Source organism: Sciurus carolinensis, unplaced genomic scaffold (genome assembly GCF_902686445.1).
Source record: "Sciurus carolinensis unplaced genomic scaffold, mSciCar1.2, whole genome shotgun sequence".
NCBI lineage: Eukaryota > Metazoa > Chordata > Mammalia > Rodentia > Sciuridae > Sciurus > Sciurus carolinensis.
This window is the reverse complement of record NW_025920461.1, coordinates 53,287-73,619: the sequence shown is the minus strand read 5'-3', so window position 1 is coordinate 73,619 and position 20,333 is coordinate 53,287. Positions and strand designations below refer to the sequence as shown.

Sequence of the window (20,333 nt, the reverse complement as noted above, 5' to 3'; positions counted from 1 at the left end):
TTGCTGAATTCCACAGAAGCTCTGGGTCCTGACCCCAGGAGCTCACTGTAGCCACATAAGATCTCTCTACTCTACTCATTCCCAGAGTTTTGCTGTTCTAACCTTAAGCCTTTCAGACAATAAGGTCTTTTATCACCATTTTCCAATAAGACCCTAAATCTCATTTCCAATAAGACCCTAAATCTCATCATCCTTCTAAAGAGAGAATGTACTTGGTATGTATAATTTTCATGAAAGATTATGATGCCCAGGCTAAAGCTTTTTTAAAGAATGGGATTTGCTCATTGCTAATTTTACTTAAAATTAGTAGTTTTTGCTTCTTTGCCTAAGTTAAAGTGGTTAAAAATCAATGTCTTGCTCTGTGTAACTAAAACTTGATTTTATGTGATAGGAATAAGAGCCAGGGGAAAGAAAAAAACCCAATTTCTCCTGGGACATAGTCACATCATGATAGCTTACCCCAAATTCAGTAGTAAGTCAGAGAAATGAAATAGCAATTAGAATCTCTTTAGCTGACCATTTTCCAATAAAACCCTAAATGTCATTGTTTACATCACACTTCTGGCACAGAGATGGTACTTGGCATGTATAATTTTGACAAGAAAACTTACCAACTCAAAAGGTAAACAGAATTGATTTTTTAAACCCTTATCTTTTGTTAACATCTCTTTATGAATTCTTTGGTATCTTTTCATTTAGATAGTTACTGATAATTACTGACAACATCTGTACTGCAGTCAATAAGCTAGATGCTGGGAGACACTTTGGGTAATATGATACAGTTCCAGTCTTGAGGCCCCACAGTCTACTGAAGTTTGCCAGATCAGTAGGCAAAATACTAAGTGCTAAATGTTATGGGAGTCAAAGAACTGGAACCAGTTTGAAATGAACCACACTGGGGACATAGGATGCAGGATGGATGAAACAACTCTAGATTTCAATAGGTGGAGTTTGCACTGTCTAACCCTTCTTCATTCCTGTTCCTAGGATCTGTCCTGCCTATATTCACATATTCAAACAATAATAATGTGGGTTGATGAGCGACAATGTTTTGACATCAAATAAAAAAATTACCAATAGCCACAAGATACAAAGTGATACTACTGCAATATTCTAGCATGTAAGTGAATAATAAATAATGCTCCCCTAATCCAGAAAGTTTGGCAAGATAGAGCAACTAAGTCTTCATTATTTTTTAATTTTTTTATCTTTATAGACTGCATTTTAATTCATTGTACAGAAATGGTGCACAAATTTTCATTTCTATGATTATACACGATGCATATTCATACCATTCATATTATCATACATAAACTTAGTATAATAAAGTCTGACTCATTCCACCACCGTTCATACAACTGCCCCCTCAACCTTCTCATTTCCCTTTATGTAATCTAATATTCCTCCATTCTTTTCTCACCTCCCACCACTATTATGTATCATCTTCCACTTTCAGAGGAAACATTCAGCCTTTGGTTTACTGGGATAGGCTTTTTTCACTTAGAATGATTTTCTCCATTTCCATCCATTTATCTGCAAATGCCATAATATTATTCTTTGTGGCTTAATAATATTCCATGTTTTATTTAACCATTCATCTGTTGAATGGCATATAGGTTGGTTCTACAATATAGCTATTGTGAATTGAGCTCCTATAAACATTGATGTGGCTGAATTACTGTAGTATGCTAATGTGAACTCCTTTGGGTATAAACCGAGGTGTAGGATAGCTGGGTCAAAAGGTGGGTCCATTGCAAGTTTTGTGAAGACTCTCTATACTGCTTTCCAGAGGGGCTGTAATAATTTTCAACTCCACCAGTAATGTATGAGTGTACTTTTTTCCCCATATCCACGCAAAAACCTATTATTGTTTGTGTTCTTGAAAACAGAAATTCTTATTGGAGTAAGATGAAATCTTACAGATGTTTTAATTTGCACTTCTCTAATTACTAGAGATTTTGAACACTTTTCATGTATTTATTAATCACCTGTTTCTCTTCTTCTGTAAAGAGTCTGTCCAGTTCCTTGGTCCCTTTATTGATTGGATTTTTTGAACTTTTGGTGTAAAGTTTTGTAAGTTCTTTTTAAATTTGGAGATTAGTGCTCAGTAGGCTCTCTTTTCACATTATTGATTGTATCCTTTGCTGAGAACAAGCTTTTTAGTTTGAATCTATCCCATTTATTGATTCTTGCTTTGCTTTCTTGTGCTTTGGGAGTCATGTTAAGGAAACTCTCAAGCAATTGCACCCAGGACGTAGTCACATTATGATACCCTATCTCCAGTAGTAAGCAAGAGAAGCAAGAGAGCGATTAGAATCACTTTAGTTTGCCATTCTTCCTGTGAGACCCTAAATCTTATCATGTACACCATGCTTCTAGCACAGAGATGGTACTTGTGAAAGGCCCCAGCTCCATGCCTCAAACCCTGAGTCGAGGCTGAGCCCCGCTCCCGTCCTTGGCGGATAAGGTTTCCAGGCTACCGCACATTCCTCAGACAAATATCCCTCTTAAGCACAGGGGCCCAACAGTCCTGTTTGTCCTTGAGACAGTTAGCAGCACAGTTACATTGATAAGCAGGAACCATGAGAAAAAAAAATAACCTTACCCTTAGATGGCCAATAAGAAACCTGTTACTTACCCCGCGCGAAACCTGCCCCTTCACCCTATAAAAACCCTGTACCCCAAAGCCCGGGGTGCCAGTTCACCGAAGCTCCGGCTGAGGTTTTACTGAGCATCCGCAGGCGCCTGTATAATCAATAAACTGCCTCTTGTTTTTGCAGCCAGTGATCACGTGAGTTCTTCCTTGGACAGGGGGTCTGAGGGTCTTTCATTTGGAGGTCCCACCGGGATTTCCCTTCGACACCCGAAGCCCCTGCCTGAGGAATGGCCAAATACTCTGGGAGGTAAGTTAAGCTGGCCAGCAGGGGGTTATTGTCTTTGTCTGTCTTGTGTAGTTGCTTTGTCTTGTTCGTTCTGAAGCGCAGCGATAGTACTTAGTAGGGGAACGCGTGACCCATTAGTAGTTCTGGGCAGCCTGAGAAGGAGTTGACGAACTCTGACTTCTCCCCTGCCACCCTGGGAGACGTCCCAGGGGTTTAGAATTTGGCCAAGAACTCCCCAGTTTGTTGGCACCTTAGAATACTTTCGGTTTGTGCCGAAAGCACGCAGCGTTAGTAATTTGTTTCTTGGCCGGAGGGGCTTACGCTCCCGACGCCGCTTAGTACTTTCGGTCTGTACCGAAGAGGTGCAGCGTTTGTAATCTGTTGTCTTGTTTGCATTCTCTTGTGCTTCTGCCTGTTTCTTAATTTCCTTTTTTACCAGCGAGACTGAAATGGGGCAATCCATGGTAACCCCCCTGAGTCTCACCCTCGACCATTGGCAAGATGTCCGGAACTGTGCTGGCAACTTGTCAGTCAAGATCAAAAAGAAGAAGTGGGTAACCCTCTGCACTCTGAATGGCCAACCTTCAACGTAGGCTGGCCCAAAGAAGGGTCTTTGCGACTCTGTTGCATTTGAGTGACTCTCACATCTGAGCAGCTTCTGTGCTGCATTCTGGCGACTTGTCGCTTCTGGTTAACTCTTGGCCCCATTTGGGCATTGTGTTGCCCCTGGGCAACTCTTTGATATAATTGGAAATTGTTTGTTTTTATTGACAAAGTACCAGCTAGCCAATTTTTGATTTAGCGCGCTACGTGTCTGTCTGTTTGTGTATTGTACTATATGGTCTTTACTCTTGCCTTCTATTAAATTCTTCAATGTGTTAATCCAATCTTAGGCTTAGGGATACTCATTGCAGGGTACTTTGCAGTCCTTCTCCTTGTTCCTGAGAGATTTGTTTACTCCAATCCCCCTAGGCAGAGAGCTCAGCAGCTCCATTCCTCAAAAGTAGTGAGAAATGATGTTTTGTGATTTTCTGCATTCAAACCTAACCTGATTTCTCAACCAGAAAAAAAAAAAAGGGTTAAAAAGTCCTGGGTGATGCCCCCTCCCCTCTGCCTGGCCTTGTCAAGGCCTGCTCAGTGGGAAGGGGGGGGTAACCTGAAGAAAAGAAAAAAAAAAGGTGTCCATTTTAAACTTCTGGGCTGGTGCACAGAACTAACTTATTTTCTAGGATTCTTCGCTTGTTTTGTTTTTCTTTAATGCTGTATTTTTAAGCTCATAATTTTGATCCTGCATACCTAGGTTAATGATTTTTTTTTCTTTTTTTGATCAGTTCTATTTTTATTCAACTAGAGTTATTTTTAAACATCTGCTACATTGCAATGAAAATGAATATTACAAGGCCTTTTAGTTTTGTGTTAAATATAAGCGCGCATAAAAATTAAATTTTTAAAATGGATCCAAATACTTTTATTCACGTGATTTAAAGGGTTCAATTCAAATTGGGTAAACTAATGAAAGTAAAATGTCTTTGAAAATAACTCACAAGTCTCTAGGTGGTCAAGCAAATAAAATATTGATGTTAATAAAATGTCTAGTATCAATTGTTCCTAGGACTTTTCTTCAACAGGAAAGAGACAGCAAATACTGTTCAGGACACTTGTCTGCTTTCTTGGTTTTTACAGAATAAGTAAATTAGAGTTAACATGTATGGGACTACTCAAATGTGTTTGTTGGTGACATCTAATTAATTTGCAAAATTAAAATGCTCATTGTTAAATAACATCAGGTACTCTTAACTCCTTAAATTCCATGGGGTATCATACTTAAACTTTATTGGTGTTTTCATAGGTTGGTAAATAAAAGGGTTTAAACTTGCTTTGTGTCATCACTAAACTAAAAACAAGGTTATTAAGAGTTATGTCCTAACAAGTGGAATTCTATATACAAAGGGTCCCAAAAGTTTCAACTGTGTTTCAATTAGAGTACTATAAACAACAAAATATTTAATCTTATTAAAATAGAGCAATTTATCTAAATTCAGAAATTTCATAAGAGTTGTTTCAGAATGTGAACAAAAAGGGGTCAACAAATAGGAAAGAGAAAATAAAAGGTTCTGGGTATGGAAATATATTTAGTAAAAGGAAAAAGGAAATGTTTCTGCGTAAGAAAGTCTGTGTGTAAGTAAAGGGCAAGTTTCAACAAGTCTGTGTATAACTAAATTGGTTGTATGTATGTAAAACAGCTAAAGCTATTTAAGGTTTTTCCTAAGGTGAAATACTAATGTTCTGATATAAACCAAAGTTTAATCTACGTGGTAAAATGACATGGTAAAATGGCAAGGATTTCTTAGAAACACTAATTTACTCTTAACTTTGTGTCTATTAAGTTTTATTCTTTAGAACAATTAGTCTTAAAAATTGGGGTGTATACAATTATGGTTAAACAACTGTTAAAGTATTGTACTGTGTTACAGAGTCTACATTTTTCTTAAAAAAACTAAATTTGGTAAGAAAAAAAGTGTCAAGGTAATTGTGAAATGGTTTCTAGTTGTATATTAAATGTGTTCATATTTTCCAGGTATACAAGTTTTAAAGCAGGGAATTTATCAAGCTGCTATTCTCCAGATTAAACTTGTCTGTAATGGTAATCTTAAACTTATAAAGAGTAAATTTTAATTGGGGATTTATTTCTATCATTTAATGTTCTATTATGGGACATATTATCAGTAAGGTATATGTAAAATTGGTTACTTATTTCACTGAGATAAAAATTTAAATGTAAATATATATCTAAGAGTTAGTGACAGCCTGATTTATTTAAAGGTTCATATTGTAGAAGGTAAAAGCATTTTGCTACACAAAAGAAAAGTTAAAACCTCTCTCAGCCTTTCTTTGATTGATTCCTGTTTTGGATATAATGTTAGACTGTGTTAACTAATGTTCATATGGACTCAGAAATCAATATATATAAACTTCTTAAAATGACATTTAAGAAAGAGTAAAATGCATTATAGCAAAAATGGGACAACAATGACTGAGATTGGGGTCCCTGACTTCATGACTGTAGCATGCCTGGTGCCTGGAAGTGTTCCTGTGTAGGAGCACAAGATGCCTAACTGCTGTGGCAGTAACCTCCCTGGGGAGGCTCTGTACAGGAGTCCTATCAGCTCTTACATTGATATCAGGCACACAGCTCTTGGGCAGAAAGAAATTGTTTTGCTAGGTAACCAGTGTTTCATCAGTTCCCTTCTCTAGTTCCTGCCCAACTTACAGTAACTTTGGACAGTGGACTTCTTTGAGAGCTACACAGAGTTCCTAACATTGCACTTTGCAGTTGTGGGAAAAAGTTATGTAGATGGTCTAGTCTCTGTAACTCTCCTGAAAACAAAGAATAATGCTTACATAGTCTTTAACTTAATAATAAGACATGTATAAATGTTGCTAACATAACTCTTTAGATCTACATTTTCATCAGAGAACAGAGCTCCATCTGATCTCAGCTTAATCTTCAAAATCTGTGTTTATAAACCTTTATTTTCTAATACTCCTTTGACCCTCACTGAACTTGAAAATTTGGTCATGCTGGTCATGGCAAAAGGGGCAAAAATTAGTTGTAGGATTAGAACACTTAAGATTTGTAAGGAGCCACGCCTTACCTGAGATAAGGCTCTGCCTCCCACCTTACTGCATGTTAGAGTGACTCCAAAATAAGTCAGACTTCAGCTTATTTAAAGTTATAATCAAAAGATTGGTTTTTGTTGTAGAATTACTATGATCTCAAATAGGGAATATAATGTGGTTCTCAGTCAAAATTCAAGATAGCTATTATGCAAGCAGAATATGTTTTTACTCTTACTAATTTCATTTTGTAAAACTGTTACCTATTAATGTTTTGCAGAAGTAGCTGCTTCAAGAATATGCAACCTAGGTAACTTGTGATAATAAGCCATCACCTAACAGATAGTGGTAACAGATATCAGAACAGATAGTGGTAATTTCCAGAACTAATGCAGACTCCAGTTAGATAAAAGGGTAAATAACTGTAAAGTTATGGACATTAAAGTTAAAGCCCAGTACTCTTACTTTATGACTGGTGAAACTGGCTTGCTGGATGATTAAGATCAAACTTAGAGATTGGAATTAAATACAGAAGGCAAGATAGGCCAGTATTTGGATCTTTTGTCCTCAGTCAGCCTGAACCCACGAACAAGAGAACTTCTCTAAGGAGCTTTGCAACTCTGTGTCACACAACCTCCTGATCAAGGAGATTGTTGAGACTAGAGGATGAGAATTGCTCAGTGCATCTGCTGCAGAGGAGGGTCATGAAAAAAGGGAGACACCCCTTAATGCTTCCAAAGGAAGTCACCTCATCAAGGAGACCCTGCCTAACCAATGGTACTGGAGGAGCTAAGAAGCTGCTCTTCAGTTCTCTACGAGTGGCCCCTGTGGGAAATCAGCTGACTCCTTAACAAGACAGGAACCAGGTCAATTTGACCAGCTTGATCTTAGACACCCAGCAAAACAGTTAAAACCAAAATATGGCCATTCTTGGGCATTTAAGAGAAATAATAATTAAATGTAACTTAAGATGTACACTTGTGTTAGTCCACTAGAATAAAGACTGGAAGCTACAAATGAAAGAAAGATTCTTCAGCAAATGTGCCTGATAACTATCAAGAGAAACTGCCAGAGTCAGAAGTTTTTAGTCAGTTTAAGGCCTGCAGACCTTCCTAAGCTACACAGGTAGACTTAATCTATGTTTGCTTGTATGATTACCTAGCCCTAAGTAACAGAAGTATAGAGCTCTCTACTAAACACAGGTTATACCAATAAAGGGATATTTTACAAAATCAGATGACTTAAGTAGCTTAACTATATTTTTTGGGATATCTATGACATTAAGAGTTAAATGTTGTGTTTACATTCCTGATAACCTGGACAATGTTAAAGTTCCCAAATAAAGGCCTTGTCCTTTCCAGCCTTTGCTAGGTCTAGTTATGGGAACAATTTCTCAGTTCTTCCACCTCCTGGTGAGAGATTGACTTCTGTCATTTTCATGATACTCAGTGGCATGCTCCAGATGCTGCAACATTTACTTTGTACTAATTTCATTTCAGTACTCATGTCTTTTTGTTCTTCTATCATAGAAGCACCCACCCCCAGATGACTTTACAACCTGCTCTTCCCCAACCAGACTTCTACCTTGGACCCCTCGATTGACCCGATTTTTAAAAAGGAACTCCAAACTGCTTGCCCCTCACTGCCCCCTTTCAGCTTCGAAGCAGCCAGAACGACCGACGCCCCCTTTTCCTTGAAGCAGTTGGGAGTTCCTATAGCTAAAGCGGGGAATGAAGCCAGAATTAAGGACAGGTAGTTAGTGTAGAAATAGGGAATGGGGTCAATTCGAGGAAATGAAGCCATGAAGCCATCTGCCTTTGCAAATGTCAAGGATCTCCGGGGCCCATTGATTACCAAATTTACCTGCCTTTATCAAGGACTGCAAGCAAGGAGATGCTAATTAATGTCCCCTGGGCCCTTACCTGCCTGAATCACCTTGGCCCTCCCCCTGCCCATGGTTTCTCACTTAATGCAAAACCAGGCCTAGTCACGTAGGCAGGAAGGAGAGAAAGGTAAGGGGGGAGAGAACTGAAGAACAAAGGAAACTTTGACCTATAGGGGATGTAGGGTGTGCTCACTTCTTGGGACTTTTGGAATATCAGCCATGGCCCCCTTCTCCCTGCTGGGAGAAGTCTGTATTATTCCCTTTAAACAATCCAAACTATGGTCCTTACTCAACAGTACCAAATGATTAAGCAAACTGATAACCGAGGCAGGATGGACAAATGGATATAAGATTCTATCCATGATAAAGAAAAGGGGGGAATGAAAGGCCCCAGCTCCATGCCTCAAACCCTGAGTTGAGGCTGAGCCCCACTCCCGTCCTTGGCGGATAAGGTTTCCAGGCTACCGCACATTCCTCAGACAAATATCCCTCTTAAGCACAGGGGCCCAACAGTCCTGTTTGTCCTTGAGACAGTTAGCAGCACAGTTACATTGATAAGCAGGAACCATGAGAAAAAAAAATAAATAACCTTACCCTTAGATGGCCAATAAGAAACCTGTTACTTACCCCGCGCGAAACCTGCCCCTTCACCCTATAAAAACCCTGTACCCCAAAGCCCGGGGTGCCAGTTCACCGAAGCTCCGGCTGAGGTTTTACTGAGCACCCGCAGGCGCCTGTGTAATCAATAAACTGCCTCTTGTTTTTGCAGCCAGTGATCACGTGAGTTCTTCCTTGGACAGGGGGTCTGAGGGTCTTTCACTTGGCATATTTAATATTGACAAAAAAGTGACCAATTCAAAAGGTAAACAGACTTGATTTTTTTAACACTTACATTTTTTGATATCTCTTTATGAATTCTTTGGCATCTTATGATTTAGAGAGTCATTGACAATTGCTGGTATCATTTGCACTCCAGGTAACAAGCTAGATGCTGGGAGACACCATGGGGAACAGAATGCATTTGCAGTCTTGAGGGCCCACAGTCTACTGAAGTTTGCCAGATCATCAGACAAAATGCTAAGTGCTAAATTTTGTGAAAGCCAAAGAACTTCAACTAGCTTGAAATAAAACACACTTGGGATATGGGATGCAGGATGGATGAGACAAGACAAGAATCAGCAGGGGGAGTTTGCACTGTGTCTACACCTGTTTCATTCCTGTACCTAGGATTTGTCCTGCCTAAACTCAGATACCTAAACATTAAAAACATGGGTGGGTGAGGAACAGTCTTTTGGTATAAAAGAAAAAATTTACCAATATCCACATGATAGAAGTGATTCTACTGCCAGATTCTAGCATATAAGTGAATAATAATATTCTCCTAATACAGAGGGTTCTGCAAGATAAAGCAACAAAGTCTTCATTGTTTTTTTTAACTCAATGCCCTGATTGTCTTTTTTTTTTTTTAATCACAGAATAAGAACTTTATTATAATTTAAAAATATTCAGGTGACTTTTGTATCCTACCAGGGAAAATCTGTTGCCACTTTTACTTTTGAATTTATTTAAAGTAAATCAGTTCATTGTGTAATTGGTTTATTATGTATTTTCTTAAGTTTTATATTTTCCTACAAATGTCCAATTTTCATAGTGAAATTAAATTATACAAAACACTTCACGAACTAATTGTTGCACTTTTGGGCAGCTGACAAAAGTAAACCATTTCTGTCTTAATAAAAATGTCTATCTCTAAAAGTGTGTGCAGCCCAGTCCCTATGAACACCCTTTGTAAACAAATAGGTTTATCAAATATGAGGAAGAATCCACCATCTTAATCCTCTGGAAGACTGAGAGAAAGGACATTCTTTAGAAGTTCTATGTTTACAAATTTATTTCTAAACACTCACCTGGAACAGCGTGTTTGGCCCTTGCAATTTTTAGCAACTTATAAGGAAAAGAGGTATTGATATTGAGTGGAAAACTCTAGTTTGTAGCAACTTCTATTCCAAATATCTCTTCAACTTTCTCCCCCTTCTAAATTAAAGAAAATTTTGTGTTCAGGCAAAATGGGAACCTAGGAAGGGGCTCTTTCTTTCTTTTCTTAATTGTTTCTTATAGTGGATACTCTTAGTTATAAACACAGAAAGCACATATACACATTTTAAAATTAATTGTTCACATCTTCCATTACTGACCAGCCCTTTATATCTTAGAATCTGATGTTAAAATATTCTGTCACAGCTTATTAAAAAGCTCTGAGCTGGGTTTTTCAGATTTTACCCTGAATGTGGGAGTGGTGAAATTTCAGTACCCTGGCAAAGGTGAGGGATATATGGGGGTAATTCTTGTCAGGTTGGATATAGAGCCAACACTTCTGACTCTCTCTGGAGAGTGCCGCACTGGCATTCCCTTTCACACAGGCAGCAGGATTCTTGGCCCACAAGCCAGAAAGAGGACAAGAAACAGGTTTCCCTGGCTGGTAAATCTGCAGTGCTCTAAGTAGAGGCACACTCCCAATCCAAGAGTTCAATGAAGAATTCACAAAGTCTAAAAAGATAGTCTTTAGTCTGGCAAGGTTGTGCACATGCCTGTAATCACAGCAACCTTGGAGACTGAGGCAGAAGGATCACAAGATTGAGGCCAACCTCTGAGATTTAGCAGGGTCCTAAGCAACTTAGAGAGACCCTGTGTCAATATTACCACTACTACTTCTATGAATAATTCTAATAATGATAACAATAATAATAATGAACAAGTGATGTAGCTCTCAAGTGCCCTGGGTTCAATGCCCAGTAACAAAAATGGGACAGTTTTCAAAAGCACAAAACAGCTACTTTCCCTCAAATAAGATCAGAAATACACTCCTATTGCTTTCTAATCTTCTATGTGATAATTAAGAGTTAGATTTCAAATTTTCATTGTCTAAAATGGAACTGTCTGAATATAAGCTGCATATTGTTGTCCAAGGGATAAATACCTCAGAATCCACTGCCTTGTGAAACATGTTTGAAATGCCTTCCATAATGTATGCAAATAAACATTGTGATATGACATTACCAACTCCTTTCATGCATCTATGTTCTCCCTAAGTACCCTGTGGCCTTAAAGAGCTGTTGGTTCCTTTTAAAGGAAAGTTCCTATATAACCTGCCGTGAATTATCTCTGGAATAGATAGATGAGCTTTTATATCCTATCTCCAAATGCTTGCAGATCCAGGCAGGCAAGGTTGACCAAAGGAAAGTGCTAAAGAAAGGAGCCACAAGCAAATCCCATGCAATCACTTCCTCTACCCAGGAGGGCTTGTTTTAGCAAGTGGCCATAGGAAGCTCCTGATCCTGCAGGTTGTCAGGGAAAGAAGCGTCTGGGCATTCACTTGCAAAGGAAAGGATACTCCTACCAGGATTTCACTTTTTATCTCCACTCAATTTTTGACATAGTGAGTCAGTTAAAAAGTCCACATGTTGGCTAAATAAAGTGAGTTGGCCTTCTTCAGATGTGTCCACTCAGACCTTTTCCCACAGGTTTTTGTCAGAATCATGCTCTCCAATGCCTTCTTGTCTACTTCTCCTTCACTTTGCCCATCAAAATGGCACCTCCTCAAAGGAGGCTTTCCTCATCTTCCTTTAATCAGATTAGACTTCGCCCCCTGTTTTATCTTTTACCATTGAGCATGTTCTGCCTCATCTTATGGTAATCTGCATATCTTTCTGCTACCTTTCTGTACTCTTTAAAAGGCATCAGCTCATCTTCATTCCTACTGTAATACTCAGGCCTTCAATACTTCAGGCACAATTCTGGGTGTATTCCATCCCATCCCCTTACTCTACACACATATCTCTTCTTACAATGCCCATGTTCAAACTTGAACTCATCATCTTTCTACATCCACTTCTTCTTAAAACTCTTCATCTTCCTATCTAATATACCATTTATCCCCTCCACAAACACAGGCTGAGATTACAAGTATGTTTCAGGTGCCACAGACAAGGTTAAAAAAAGATGGAATCTCTGTGCTCATGGCTCTATCCACCACCCCATGTCCCAGTTTCCATGATGCATAATGTCATGGCCTCTGAACCTTTCCTAGAATTTATGCTGTGGGGTATTCCCCCATTTCCATTCCTTATGCATTCAGCTCCTATCACTTTACAGGAGGTATCCTACACAGTACCTAACCCCCTCCACTTGCCTCAGGTCCCCACTCCCCATTGGTTCTGCACACTGCCATCAACCTGTCACCTTAAGACAGCATATTCATTAAAAAGTCAGTTTCAAGGAGGAAAAAAAGACAGCATCTTTAACTTAAGTTCTATTTTCCCCTTTAATCTAATTTTAGATACTCCCTAACTTCCCTTTGTGAGCATTACTTTGCTTGATGTATCCTGAGCTCATCTAACATACACAGAGAGTCACTGAATACCAAACTTCCTGTATTTCAACCCTCATCCCACAACTTCCCTGACCACCCAGTCCCTAGATCCCTGAGCTCCCAACCCTCTCCAAGAGTGAGAGTATCCACTTCCATGGTTCTAACTGTACCTCACATGTCGATGACTCCCTAAATCTTCTTCAGCTCGAAACTCTCCTCTCCAGTTACAGCTGGATACTTTCACCCAAATGTCCTACAGTCTCCTCAAACTCAACATGGTTCCAAATGAACTCTTAACTCTTTACTCATGAGTTTATTCTGTCCCTTCTCTCTTCATACTCAACTTCTGGATTTCCCCTATCCCCAAGTTAGTCCCCATGTCTCATTGACGGCATTCCCTGAGTCCCTCAGATGCATCTCCTCTACCCTATCCCACATCCTCACTGCCTTTCACCTGGAATATTATGATAACATCCTAAGTAGATCTGGCCTCCTTTTTCCAATCCATGCCTTTAGTGTGACTTCAAAATCAGTGAAGAATTGTGCCCCTTGGATTCTGACTATTGCTTTATCTCCTGCCACTCCCCTTCCCTTTTGATTTATCCTTCCATATTACTGAGTTTCTGTACCTACCCAATACACAAAGCTCATCCACATCTTTTTGTCTTGCCTCTAGCTGCTCCCTGCCCACAAGCTCTCCTCAACCTGACTACCAGAAAAATTCCTCCTAATTCTTTGATGCCTAGCCCAGTGCAATCACACCACCTCCACAAAGTTCTTCCTTTAGCAAACTCCCTTCAGTGAAGTTAATGCCACCTTCTTAGTGTTCCTTGTGTGCCTCAGTATGCCTTTGTGTTGCATCTGAGATGCTATATGAAGCAACTTGAGCTGTTATACCTACCAGGGACTATTTATCCATGTCTTTATACCAGTTCTAAGCACAGGAGCATATACATCATAAGTGCTTAATTCATACTTGTTGAATTGAGCTGAGGTGCTTGTCTGCATGGTGTATTTGATTCTTGCCCCGTGTTATCTTACATGTATGTGCCTTGTTGCTATGGATATGTTAAGGTCATAAAAACAAACACTTGTCCTTCTGGTATCTTTTCATTTTCTGTACATATAATAGATACTGGAATGCTACAATCCTTGAAGGCTACATCACTTTCCTATTTTCACCTAACAAGTTAGTATAGATCATGTGTAATTAACAAGTCTCAATAATGCCAAATTATTGAGCAAACTGACCTAAATTCTGCTTCTATATTACTCTCACAACACTAACATTCAATTGGTCCAATATTCAAAACCTTTGCTTGATTTTTATTTTCTAGTGTATCAAAATTTATTGAGAGTCAAACACATGTTGTACACATACATTCCCATTGACTCTGGAGACTGAGGCAGGAGAAATGTGAGTTCAATGCCTGCCTAAGCAATGTAGCAATACCTTTCTCTAAATAAAATATAAAATGGCCTGGGAATATGGATCAGGGTCAAGTGCCCCTGAGTTAAATCCTTGGTACCAAAAATTAATAAATATTTACTTTTGACTACTTCTAGACCATGACTACTTTGACCCTAATTTATTTATATTGTTTCTTCAAATCCCAGTATTAAACATATATAACATGGGGAGACTGCAGAAAAAAACATGGTCCCTCTGAAGAACAATGTCAGCCAAAAGAGGCAGAGTCTTGTAAATGACATTTGGCCCAGAAATGTGAATTTCTCTCCAAGGAACTATCACGGCATTATAATATATACACATCAGTCTCTTCATTGATTTACAGCATCTATCACAGTGCCTAGTACACATTTCCATTCTCTGACCCCTTTTCTTTAGTAATATATATTAACTTAAGGAGGATGTCTTCATTTGGAATAATAAGAGCTTCAATGTTGTTAATCAGTATTTTCTCACAAATTCAATAATTTTATCATTTTTTGTATTATTGAACATTAACACATATAAAAAACAATTAGTCATCAATTATAAATATAACTGGATTAAATATTTAACATCAGAAAAAAAATTAATAACTTACACAGAATAGACTGAAAGGATAATTATCTTTTGATACTATTTCAATATTTTATAAACATGCTAACAAAAATTAGAAAACTCTTGAAATTATTTACAACACCTGTAGAATGAAACAAGAATGTGTTATAAAAGGTAGATAAAATATTTTTATTTTACATTAATGTTTTGGAAACAAAAGAAAGCAAGCTTCTTGTCACTATTTTTCACTTTAATGAACTATCTCCAGGAAATAACAATTTCTGTTCTTTAAATATGAGCAAGAGATAAGATATATATTAACAATATTAATTTTCTATATTTATGTCATAAGAATCACCTTTTAATATAAAAAGTGATGACAAAAATGAATAATCTGATCTTATTTCAATTTATTGGTATATGATCACATATGTATTCAAACATGATTTCAAAATACATACTTTACGTAGAATAAGTAATACAAATACTCAAACCAATGGGTACTCATGTTTGTGTATGTAAAATTTATCTGCCTTTGCTTTAAGAAATAATTTTCACCCACTAGTGCAGGAACTTAAAGTCTATGCATCTGAATTGCCTTTCCTTTGGTGGCACATACTTGAATACTGAATGCTAACTTTTTTTTTATTGCAAACAAATGGGATACATGTTGTTTCTCTGTTTGTACATGGAGTCAAGGAATACCATTTGTGTAATCATAAATTTACATAGGGTAAAGTTGTTTAATTCATTCTGTTATTTTTTTCTCCCCCCACCCCTCCCACCCCTCTTTTCCTCTATACACTCATTTCTTCCTCCATTCTTACCACCTTCCTTAACCTAACCCTAAACCTAACCCTAACCCTAACACTAACCACTCCCACACCCCATTATATGTTCTCATCTGATTATCAGTGAGATCATTTGTCCTATAGTTTTTGAGATTGGCTTATCTCACTTAGCATGATATTCTCCAATTCCATCCATTTGCCTGCAAATGACATAATTTTATCATTCTTTATGGTGGAGTAATATTCCAATGTATATATATGCCACAGTTTCTTTATCCATTCATCAATTGAAGGATATGTAGTTTGGTTCCACAATCTGGCTATGGTGAATTGAGCAGCAATGAACATTGATGTGACTGTATCTCTGTATTATGCTGATTTTAAGTCTTTGGGTATAGGTCAAGGAGTGGGATAGTTGGGTCAGATGGTGGTTACATTCCAAGCATGCTGAGGAATCTCCATACTGCTTTCCAGAGTGGCTGCACTAATTTGCAAACCCACCAGTAATATATGAGTGTACCTTTTTTCCCACATCCTCACCAACACCTATTGTTGCTTGTGTTCTTGATAATCACCATTCTAATTGGGGTGAGATGGAATCTTAGGGTAGTTTTGATTTGCATTTCTCTTATTACTAGAGATGTTGAACATTTTTTCATATATTTGTTGATTGCTTGTAAATCTTCTTCTGTGAAGAGTCTGTTCATTTCCTTAGCCCATTTGTTAATTGGATTATTTGTATTCTTGGTGTACAATTTTTTGAGTTCTTTATAGATTCTGGAAATTAGCGCTCTATCTGAAGTATGAGTGGCAAAGATATTCTCCCACTCTGTAGGCTCTCTATTCACATTACTGATAGTTTCCTTTGCTGAGAGAAGACTTTTTAGGTTGAATCTATCCCAGTTGTTGATTCTTGCTTTTATTTCTTGTGCTATGGGAGTCCCGTTAAGAAAGTCTGATCCTAAGCCAACAAGTTGAAGATTTGGACCTACTCTCTCTTCTATAAGATGCAGGGTCTCTTGTGTGATTCTGAGGTCCTTGATCCACTTTGAGTTGAGTTTTGTGAAGGGTGAGAGATATGGGTTTAATTTCATTCTGTTGCATATGAATTTCCAGTTTTTCCATCACATATTTTGAACAGGCTATCTTATTTCCATTGCATATTTTTGGCACGTTAGTCTAGTATGAGAAAATTGTATTTATTTGGGTTTGTGTCCATGTCCTCTATTCTGTACTATTGATCTACCTGTCTACTTTGGTACAAATACCATGCCATTTTTGTTACTATTGCTTTGTAGCAGAGTTGAAGAACTGGTATTGTAATACCCCCTGCTTTGCTCTTTCTACTGAGGATTTCTTTAGCTATTCTGGGTTTTTTAATTCTTCCAGATAAATTTCATAATTGCTTGCTCTATTTCTGTAAGGTACATCATTAGGATTTTAATTGGAATTGCATTGAATCTGTACAGCACTTAGGTAGTATGGCAATTTTGACAATATTAATTCTGCCTATCCAAGAACATGGGAGATCTTTCTATCTTCTAATGTTTTCTTTAATTTCTTTCTTTAGTGTTCTGTAGTTCTCAACGTAGAGGTCTCTCACCTCCTTTGTGAGATTGATCCCCAAGTATTTTATTTTTTTCGATGCTATTGTAAATGGGATAGTTTTCCTAACTTGTCTTTTCGAAGATTCATCACTTATGTAAAAAATGCAGTGGATTTATGAGCATTGATCTTGTAACCTTCTACTTTACTGAATTCACTTATGAGTTCTAATAGTTTCCTGGTGGAATTTCCAGGTTCCTGTAAATATAAAATCATGTCATCAGCGAAAAAGGATAGTTTGAATTCTTTTACAATTCATATCCCTTTAATTTCTTTGGATTGTCTAATTGTTCTGACTAGAGTTGCAAGGACAATGTTGAATAGAAGTGGTGAAAGAGGGCATCCCTGCCTTGTTCCAGTTTTTAGGGGGAATGCTTTCAATTTTTCACCATTTAGAATGATGTTGGACATGGGCTTAGTGTAGATGGCCTTCACAATGTTAAGGAAAGTTCCCACTACCCCAATTTTTTCTAGTGTTTTGAGCATGAAGCGATGCTATATTTTATCGAAAGCTTTTTCTGCATCTATGGAAATAATCATGTGATAATTAACTTTAAGTCTGTTGATATGGTGAATGACATTTATTGATTTCTGGATGTTGAACCAACCTTGCATCCCTGGATAATACCCATTTGATCCTGGTGCACTCTCTTTTTAATATATTTCTGTATGTGATTTGCTAAAATTTTGTTGAGAATTTTTGTGTCAATGTTCATTAAGGATATTTGTGTGAAATTTTCTTTCCTCGATGTGTCTCTGTCTGGTTTAGGTATCAGGGTGATATTGGCTTCGTAGAATGAGTTTGGGAGGGTTCCCTGCTCTTCTATTTAATGGAATACTTTGCAGAGTATTGGAATGAGCTCTTCTTTAAAGGTTTTGTAGAACTCTGCTGAGAACACATCTGGTCCCAGACTTTTCTTTGTTGATAGGCTTTTGATGGCCTCTTCTATTTCATTGCTTGAAACTGATTTGTTTGATTGTGTATATTCTCCTCGTTCAGTTTAGGTAATACATATGTCTCTAGAAAGTTGTTGATGTCTTCGAGATTTTCTGTTTTGTTCGAGTATAGATTTTCAAAATAGCTTCTAATTATGTTTTGTATTTCACTCGTGTCTGTTGTGATATTTCCTTTTTAGTAATTTGAGTTTTCTCCCTCTTTCTCTGTGTTAGTGTGGCTAAGGGTTTATCAATTTTGTTTATTTTTTCAAAGAACCAACTATTTATTTTGTTAATTTTTCTGATTGTTTCATTTGTTTCAATTTCATTGATTTCGGTTGAGATTTTAACTATTTCCTCTCTTCTACTACTTTTGGTGTTGGTCTGCTCTTCTTTTTCTAGAGCTTTGAGCTATAGTGTTAAGTCATTTATTTGTTGATTTCTACTTCTTTTGTTGAATGTGCCCCATGAAATAAATCTTGCTCTAAGTACTACTTTCATAGTGTCCCATAGATTTTGATATGATGTGTCTTTGTTCTCGTTTACTTCTAAGAATTTTTTTATTTCCCTCCTGATATCTTCTGTTATCCATTCATCATATAATAGTTTATTATTTATCTCCAGGTGTCGGAGTAGTTTCTGTTTTTTATTGTGTCATTTATTTCTAATTTCAACCCATTATGATCTGATAAAATACAAGGTAGTATCTCTATCTTCTTGTATTTGCTAACAGTAGCTTTGTGGCATAAAATATGGTCTATTTTAGAGAAGCATTCATGTTCTGCTGAGAAGAAAGTGTATTCGCTCTTTGTTGGATGGTATATTCTATATATGTCCATTAAGTCTAAATTGTTGATTGTGTTATTGAGATATCTGTTTTCTTTATTCAATTATTGTTTGGAGGATCTATCCAGTGGCGAGAGAGGAGTGTTAAAATTGCCTAGTATTATTGTGTTGTGGTCCATTTGATTTCTGCAATTAAGAAGGATTTGTTTGACGTACATGGATAAGCCAAAGTTCGTGGCATAGATATTTATGATTGCTATGTCTTGCTGATATGCTTCCCTTAAGCAGTATGTATTGTCCTTCTTTATCCCTTCTGACTAGTTTTGGCTTGAAGTCCACATTTTCTTAAATGAGAATGGATACTCCAGCTTTTTTGCTGTGTCCATGTGCATGGTATATTTTTTCCCATACTTTCACCTTTATTCTCTCGGTATCTCTTTCTATGAGATGTGTCTCTTACAGGAAGCATATTGTTGGATTTTTCTTTTTAATTCAATCTGCCAGTCTATGTCTTTTGATTGATGAGTTCAGGCCATCAACATTTATGTTTATTATTGTGATGTGATTTGTATTTCAAGTCATTTGACTCATTTTTGCTTTTTGACAGGATTTGGTTTCTCCTTTATTCGGCATTCCCTTAGGATAGTTCCTCCCATTGCTGATTTACATCGTTGTTTTTCATCTCTTCCTCATGGAACATTTTGCTGACAATGTTCTATAATGGCAGCTTTATTTTTGTAAATTCCTTTAGCTTTTGTTTATCATGGAAGGATTTTATTTCATCATCAAATCTGAAAGTAAGTTTTGCTGGGTATAAGGTTCTTGGTTGGCATCCGCTTTTTTTTCAGGGCTTGGTAAATGTTGCTCCAGGCCCTTTTATCTTTTAGGGTCTGGATTGAAAAATCTGCTGATATTCTTACTGGTTTCCCCCTGAATGCAATTTGATTCTTTTCTCTTGCAGTAAAATTCTGTCTTTATTTTGTATGTTAGGTATTTTTATAATAATGTGCCTTGGTGTGGGTCTGTTGTAATTTTGTGTATTTGGAGTCCAATAAGCCTCTTGTACTTGGTGTTCCATTTCATTCTTCTGATTTGGGAAATTTTCTGATATTATTTCATTGAATAGATTGTTCATCCCTTTGGTTTATTTCTCTAAGCCTTCCTCAATCCAGATAATTCTTAAATTTGGCCTTTTCATAATATCCCATAATTCTTGTAGATTCTGTTCATGATTTCTTACCATCTTCTCTCTTTGGTCAACATTGGTTTCAAGGTTAAATATTTTGTCTTCAATGTCTGAGGTTCTGTCTTCCAGGTGTTCTATCCTATTGGTTATGCTTTCTATGGAGTTTTTAACTTGGTTTATTGCTTCCTTCATTTCAAGGATTTCTGTTTTTTTTTTTTCATTATTTCTAACTCTTTATTGAAATGATCTCCTGCTTCCTGTATTTGC

General features: G+C 37.3%; 1 protein-coding gene across 1 annotated transcript in view; it reads left to right on the top strand.

The window, feature by feature from the left end:
* Positions 1 to 3,383: 3,383 nt before the first annotated feature.
* Positions 3,384 to 20,333, top strand: part of LOC124975750 (extensin-like) — a 52,701-nt gene continuing 35,751 nt past the window's right edge. Inside the window, exon 1 of the mRNA XM_047538317.1 lies at positions 3,384 to 3,436. Within this exon, the coding sequence (XP_047394273.1) occupies positions 3,384 to 3,436 (53 nt within the window). The remainder of the gene's footprint in view (positions 3,437 to 20,333) is intronic.